Source organism: Acanthopagrus latus, chromosome 8, assembly GCF_904848185.1.
Source record: "Acanthopagrus latus isolate v.2019 chromosome 8, fAcaLat1.1, whole genome shotgun sequence".
Taxonomy (NCBI): domain Eukaryota; kingdom Metazoa; phylum Chordata; class Actinopteri; order Spariformes; family Sparidae; genus Acanthopagrus; species Acanthopagrus latus.
Window position 1 is genome coordinate 8,254,302 of NC_051046.1, and position 7,110 is coordinate 8,261,411.

A 7,110-nucleotide genomic window follows, 5' to 3' on the forward strand; every position below is an offset into this window, starting at 1 on the left:
GAGACGGATTACATCTGTTAACTGACACTGGTTTACCTGTGAGAAAGCAGGAGGATCAGATAAGATCAGATCCTGTTCTGTCACAGTGAAAGGAACACGCCAACCTCCTCTGTGAATATGAAAATGATACTTATAAAATAATGAAATTCATCACTTGGGAGTACCATCACTTGGATCATCATTGCTTTCTGTAAACAGATAACTGTGAGAATCTGTGAGGAATAGATTAAACAGTCAAGAACATCACAACACAATCAAGCTGAAGCTATTGTTTATTATATCCTTCTGTCAGGGCAGACCAGGCAGTGACCCTTCCAACAGACAAAATAAACTCATCACACGACCCCACAGCTCAGTTTTAAAATCAGCCCCCATTTCAGTTTCTGCCCCACTCTACTGGTTCTGTTGACTAAAATGAACGAACAGGACTCCCATCTTCTTCCAATGGCGTACCATCTCTACAGCCTGAATCTGATGAGCCACATATGCACATGTTCATACTGTACATGTACTTCTTACAGTAAATTAAGACTAAGACTTAACTGTTTATTACTTGAGTGAGTCCAGGAGAAGCGTATTAATGTCCTTTCTAGCTGGTTTAAAATGCACATATTCCAGTTAAGTAATTGGTTGAATTCATCATTTTGAGAACAATACAGAAATCACAAGCACAACACTGGAAAAAAAAAAATAATAAAGAAAACATTTTGGAAAAAAAAAAAAAGTACAAAGTCAGTATTTCCAAAGAAAAAACTGAATAGTCCTGCCTGTACCCTGGTGGCTACAGGGGAGCTCCATATTCAGATTGAGAGAGAGAAGCTGAAGTCCAACAGATTTTCCAGGTTAATGTCTTATTACTCCGCCTATCGACAGTGCTGCTACATACGTACTTTGGGACACAAGCACTCTAACATTCAGACACATATCTATGCACACAACCATCACAACTCCAGGAATTGATCAGTAGGCCCATGAGAGAGGAGGGTTGGATGGATGGCATAAAATGTGAGGAGGAGCATAGGACAGAGGGGGTAGTGCAAGGTAAATGGTCTAGCCCTTGACGGGTGAGGGTTTGAAATTCTGCACTTAACACTTGGATGCACTTTTTTTTTTCCTACCCAAAAACGCTGTGAAAACACATGCACAGTTAAAAGCTGTGGGTCGACAGGGTTCGTGGGGGGTGCAGGTTGTGGCACACGATTCATTTATTAAAACCACGTCTCACAGTGCCATCAGCTGGGGAGGCCCCACCCGCTCCTCTTAGCAGCCACAGCAACAACAAAAAAAAGCCCAAACACAGAGAAAAGCCAGAGAAGACGCGCCCAAAATCAGTGCTCTCATTGACACGCTCGTTCTTACATACACACTTCATAAACAAACACAGTCAAACCTTAAACACAAATGGCCAAAGTTACAAAAGTCTGACGAACTGATGAACCATAGTTTCATCTTCATCTACACTTTCGCTTCACTTGCTGCTTCTTTGTCTCCATTCTCGACCTCCATCTCATCATTGCCGTTGCTTCCAGTCTTCACCTTATCTGCTTCTTTCTGTTCATGAGTGAGAGAGAAAAAAAAACAAATCAGCTTTTATGTCCTCTAGTACAGTCTCGTAGAAAAACACGCCCTTTCCTCCCTCTGCTGGCTGTTGTAGAAAACAATCTTTCACCTTTGAGTCCCTCTCTGCAAACTTCTGGAACATGTTGGCATAGATGCGTTTGTCTTTCTCGTGCTGCTCCTTGATGCGTTTCTGACAAAGAACCACCTGGCAGGACAAAATGGAGGAACGGTCACACAACCATACTTTCAGATATAAACAGGTACAGTAAAAGCGCAGAAAAAACAATATAGTAAAGTAGGATGAATTCAGATTGGTCTTTAAGTAAAGACAAATCTGATATGAGTCAAGAGGAAGGTGATGAATAGTTTCAACTTGGGCTTTGTCAGAGTGTAAATAAATGTACCACCTACCCATGGCTTTTCTAGAGACCTAAAACTAATTTTCAAATTGCTCCTTTTGTCCAACCAAGAGTCCAAACCCCAAAGACTCTTTAATTTGCTTCATAAATGACCAGCACATTTTTAAACCTTTACTTGGAAAAATGACTGCAATTACTTCATTATGAATCAATTATCTTTCAATTTGAACTACTTCATGAAGCAGCAAGAGGTTAATTGCCAATTCTGATTTAACAAGAGCAGCATAAAATTATCAGGGATCTTTTTGGTAATGGCCACGAGAAGCAGGTCGGTGTTGGTCATCAGTATTGGCTGAAAAAAAATCAATATCAAAGAGCGCAGTATATGCCAGTTTTATTTTGGATGAAAACACAATACACATAGACTGTATTAAAAAAGGACATATTTTTTCACTTATCTCTACCAGACTCAATCACCATGGTGGCAAATTCTTGTAAAGTAAGACCCAGGTTGAAAGGTGACACTGTTTTGTCGTACCTGGCTCTTGGCAGCTTTGTTGGCAGGATACAGTTGAATAACTTGCTGGAAGTCATCCCTTGCCTTATCAAACTCCTTCATACCAAACAGTGCCTCTCCCCTTCTGAACAAAGCCTTCTCATTGGATGCATCCAACTCCAGGGCCTGCATTAACAAAACAAAGCATAATGAAATGTTTACAGTATCTTACCAAGTACATAAAAATCCATTATAGTATAAAAGACACCTGTTTAAACTATACTGAGTGTGAGATTACTTTAGGACCAACAGTGTCCACCTTGAAGACAAATGTTACCTTATCACAGCTTTCTAGGGCTTGGTTTGGCTCCTGCAGTTTGAGGAAGCACATTGCCAAGTTAAGATGTGCAGCCAGCCGCAAAGCTTTCGCTTTCTTCTCATCCTCCTCCAACAAACCAGATTCATGTTCCAGCCATGACACGATCCTTTTGTACTGCACTGATGCCTGCTTGTATTTTCCCTCCTAAAGCATAGAGAATCCACATGAGAGAACATAAAATATTAATCTGTCTTAAAAAGTCTCTCTTCATAGATGTGTGTTTGGTAACTACAACCCCCTGCATACCTTAAAATACTGTGTTCCTTTCTCTTTGACAATGGTGCTCTGCTCCAGCTTCTCTATTGTGTTCATTTCCCATGATTCTTTAGCCTAAAAGATAAAAACAGATAATTAATCCACTTCTTAGGGCGGAAAATGCTTCTGTACTCAGCTGACATGTAATTGGCAAATTTAAGTCTAGACTTGTTTACCTTCTCAAAGCTGGTCAGCTTGATTTTGTATTGCAGCGTTGCTCCCCCAGGAATATTATACTTTTCATTTCCTGCATTCCCAAAGCCGTACCTACAAATTATATATACATGTTAGTCATCTCAAAAGTGTTATTGTAGTGTTAAGTAAATGTTATTAGATGTTGCAGTTTAACGAGAAGCAGTATAGAGTAGAGCAGCAGTGAAGATTGGAACATTCTGTAGCAGGAGTTCTTATTCTTTTCCTCATGACACAGCTTAGACCTCTATAGATGACTGTTTAGGCCAAATTTCAGTCTATAAATAGGTCTAAACATTCCACTTTCTTCATAGCCCAGTGACTTTAATCCCTATAGGGTCATCAATACATATCTATATTTATCAGTAAAGGCTAGTCAAAGAGAGGCAATGATCAATGTTTAGCCTTGAAGATTTAGACTGACACATGAATAATGTGATAGAACAAAAACAAACACTGGCTATAATAATACATCACTTTAGCAAAACATTGATCATACTTAGGCTTCATAGTGAAGAGTGCCTCCTCCTCCTGCTCCATAGCCATGATAGCTTTCTCCACTCCAACTGGGAAACCAAGATTTTCTCCATCTCCGATCTCAAACTTCAGTTCTCTCTTGTCAAATACACGTCCCTCACAGGAACCCTCCACCGTTACTGAAAGCAGTTGGGAAAATATTGGGGTTAGCCTGTGATTCAAATCAGATTCGAGTTTGCCACAAACTTGTTAACATCCAGCAGATTGAATGGCAAAGGCAAGCCATAGAATTTCTGTGAATAACTGAATCATTTAAAATCTTTTGTTAAGCATGTCTGTAATAACAAAGTGAATCGAGAATGGGGTGTCGTAAGAGTGGTGTAGCTCTTTCATGAAAAGGACAGTGCGTGAGGTGAGCGTAAGGTGTGAGTGGGTGTGCGAGAGTGAGGGGAGCATGTGCAGACAGTGAATGAATGAGAGAGAAAGGAGTTGCAGTAGTAGCTACGGGAATAAACTGTACAGTATAAGCTGCGGTTGACTGAATAAACGTGACGGCTCCTTAAAGGACAGCGAGGCCCCCTGGCATTATTAATCGACCAAGAAACACAGAAACACACTGCGCTTCCCGACCACGGTCTGGGAGCCGAACAGGAAGGGTGTAACAGGGGTACAAACTGTAGATAAATTACACAATTTGACATTGGCGGTACAAATGATTTGCTTCACAAGCATGGAGAGGTATAAGAGACTTGATACTTTGCTTAAGAATAAAAAAAAAAAAATGTGGAAACCATTTGTATAGAGTCCACCATTTTCCATCCATCCACTGTCTGTAACCGCTTTATCCCTTTTCCTGGGGTTGCGGGGGAGTCCACCATTTTGACTGTTAGAATAATAATCAAGTGTTTGCTCAAAGGATACAAAAAACATTTTGTTTTCATTTCTTCAAGGGTCATTGCAGCTACTGCTACTACTACTACTACTACTACTATTGTAATACCATAACTTTGATATACTTATTGCTTAAGTTATGCACCTTGCATTTGTTTACGGAATCGTGTTTTGCTCCGACTCAGCTTGCCACTTTCTAAAACTAATTCCCGTCCAATATTGTCTTTGGAATACTTAGAAGTCCAGCTAATGATTTGATGAAACCAAGAAATGTATGCAAATTAATCTGCAGACACTAAAAGAGTATTAGTTGACCACTAACATGGTTACAGCAAAGTTACTCACTACCACGGTAAATTCCTTGAACTCCATTAAGTGTCCATGGAAGGGATGTGCACACTCCTTGAACTGCTCTCACTAACTACTATATACATCAACACAACTTTTCCAGGGATGGGGATGAATCAAACTTAAAATGACACTAACTAATCTCTATCAATAGTGTGTTACCTTCAACAGAAGCTCCTTCATTCGGCTTCGAATATCCCTGCCCTTTGGTGATAATGCGACGGATGATTCCTTCATCCTCATCCTCAGTTATGTCCTCACCTCGAAAGTCAAACAACTCCACCTAGAAGTGTATAGACATGTAAAGTAAGACCTTTTCACACCAATAAAGGACCAAAGAGCACAATGGATACATAAAAGACCATGATATTGCTAAAGCTTACCTCAAAAACAAGAGTGGCATTAGGTGGTATCTTGGGTGGGCTTCCTGCAGATCCATATGAATACTCTGGCTTACAGATGAACTGGCTCAACTCACCCACTTTCATGGTAGCCACACCGATGTCCCATGCCTTTATTACTTGCCCTAAAAGACAGAGGAGACTGATTACCAACACTTGCTATGTAACGATGACAGGTGAACGTTCGTGTCTCTGCTAGCAATGAAACCAACCTTTGCCCAACTCAAAGGAAAACTTCTCTCCCCTGTCTCTGCTCGAGTCGAAATGAGTACCATCCAGAAGTGTGCCCACATAATGTACAAACACTTTGTCACCGGTCATGGGCAGCTCTGTGCCTGTGCCTTCCCGCTTCACCAGCTAGAAAACAGAAAGCGAGGGGAGAATGTATCAAAAATTCAGTTACAGATTTATATATATATATATATATATATATATATATATATATATATATATATATATATATATATATATATATATATATATATATATATATACACACACACACATACATACACATACATGAAATCATCTCTGCATCAGCCAAGTAAACCCAGCCAGACACATCTGTACATCGTAAGAGATCATGCTGCCAAATATTTAATTGTGAATGAACGTGAGCTGTAACGTCTCATTCAAATCCCTTTGAGGGCGTGTGTGTGTGTGTGTGTGTGTGTGTGTGTGTGTGTGAGTGGGTGAGTGAGTGAGTGAGAGAGAGAGAGAATATCAAATGACTCGATCACCATTAATAGATTTTACATTTGCTCTTCCTCCTGGACTCCGGATCATTCTAGAAATGTGGATGGTTGTAATACCTAGTGATCCATGTTGTTTGCGTTCTCCTAATTGGTTAGCTATGACACAGATGACAGAAAACTATAATACATTACGTTGAGGTACTGTCAATGCTGTGGTTAGCTGGACTTAGCTGCTTTCTGTTGACAGTGCACGCCATAGGCTAGCTTGCAACAGCTAACGTTAGCATAGCCGCGTGAGTAAACAAGCAGCCCGCTAACCACTCACTGGGCTAGCTGGATTAATATACAGCCCGCCCCCCCCCCAAATAAAGAACATACCTTTAAAACACCCCCATCTTTCTTTGGTGTGATGTCCTCTCCCTCCATTGGGATGCTGTGTTGTCCTTCACTTGTCTGCTCCTCTGCAGTCATTGTCATGAAGAGGCTTCCCCCCTCCTACTCCGACCTGCACTTCAATTCAAACTAACACTGGCTAACAGTCGTGGCTAAAGCTAACTACTTCTCAAACCACGCCAAATGCAGCAAGCAACAGCCTGACTGAGGTCAACGCTAGCTAGCTAACTAACGCTAGTTAAAGCTCTCCGCTAGCCCAACTTAGGCTACTGGTGAATGCCAACGTAAACAAAATACACGCCACCGCTTTAAACTAGCTGCCTTGAGACCGTTCTGTGCTATCGTTGTGCGCAAGCCGCACTTGTATCCAAGCAGGTTATGAGCTTCCTATCAAGTTGCCTCAAGTCCACGTTGTCTTGCTGCCAAGCGTCTGACAAGCGCTTAAAGAATGGTAGAGAATTTTCCAGACATTTCAAGGAGGAACCATGGGGATAAGCCCGCGTTGTGGCGTTACTTGCATAGCGTACACATTTTCCGGGGAGGCGGTGCACACGGACTAACCAGGGCAACCCCATAAACTACATGTATTTTATACGGTCACATAAATACATAATAGAGTACCCAGTTAAAATATTCAGTACTATCTTCTGTATCCAATGTTAAA

The 7,110-nt window shown here is 41.0% G+C and overlaps 1 protein-coding gene across 1 annotated transcript; it reads right to left on the reverse strand.

Annotated features, from left to right (window-relative positions):
* Nucleotides 1-254: 254 nt before the first annotated feature.
* On the reverse strand, nt 255-6,930 carry fkbp4 (FKBP prolyl isomerase 4). Its single transcript, XM_037106162.1, has 11 exons — nt 6,432-6,930; nt 5,571-5,715; nt 5,341-5,483; nt 5,120-5,240; nt 3,741-3,897; nt 3,226-3,316; nt 3,041-3,124; nt 2,753-2,938; nt 2,458-2,601; nt 1,670-1,765; nt 255-1,551 (listed from the first exon to the last, which is right to left on the reverse strand). The coding sequence occupies exons 1-11, from the start codon at nt 6,528-6,530 to the stop codon at nt 1,456-1,458; spliced, it is 1,362 nt and encodes a 453-aa protein (XP_036962057.1). The 5' UTR covers nt 6,531-6,930; the 3' UTR covers nt 255-1,455.
* Nucleotides 6,931-7,110: the final 180 nt, after the last annotated feature.

What these genes read in the sequence shown, in the direction of transcription:
- fkbp4 (XM_037106162.1), bottom strand. Translation starts at nt 6,530, where the DNA reads ATGACAATGACTGCAGAGGAGCAGACAAGTGAAGGACAACACAGCATC. An exon ending in CTCTTCACTATGAAGCCTAA is followed by an intron (nt 3,317 to 3,740) that starts GTATGATCAATG and finishes TATAATTTGTAG; the next exon opens with GTACGGCTTTGGGAATGCAG. An exon ending in ACAAAGCTGCCAAGAGCCAG is followed by an intron (nt 1,766 to 2,457) that starts GTACGACAAAAC and finishes TTGTCCTGCCAG; the next exon opens with GTGGTTCTTTGTCAGAAACG.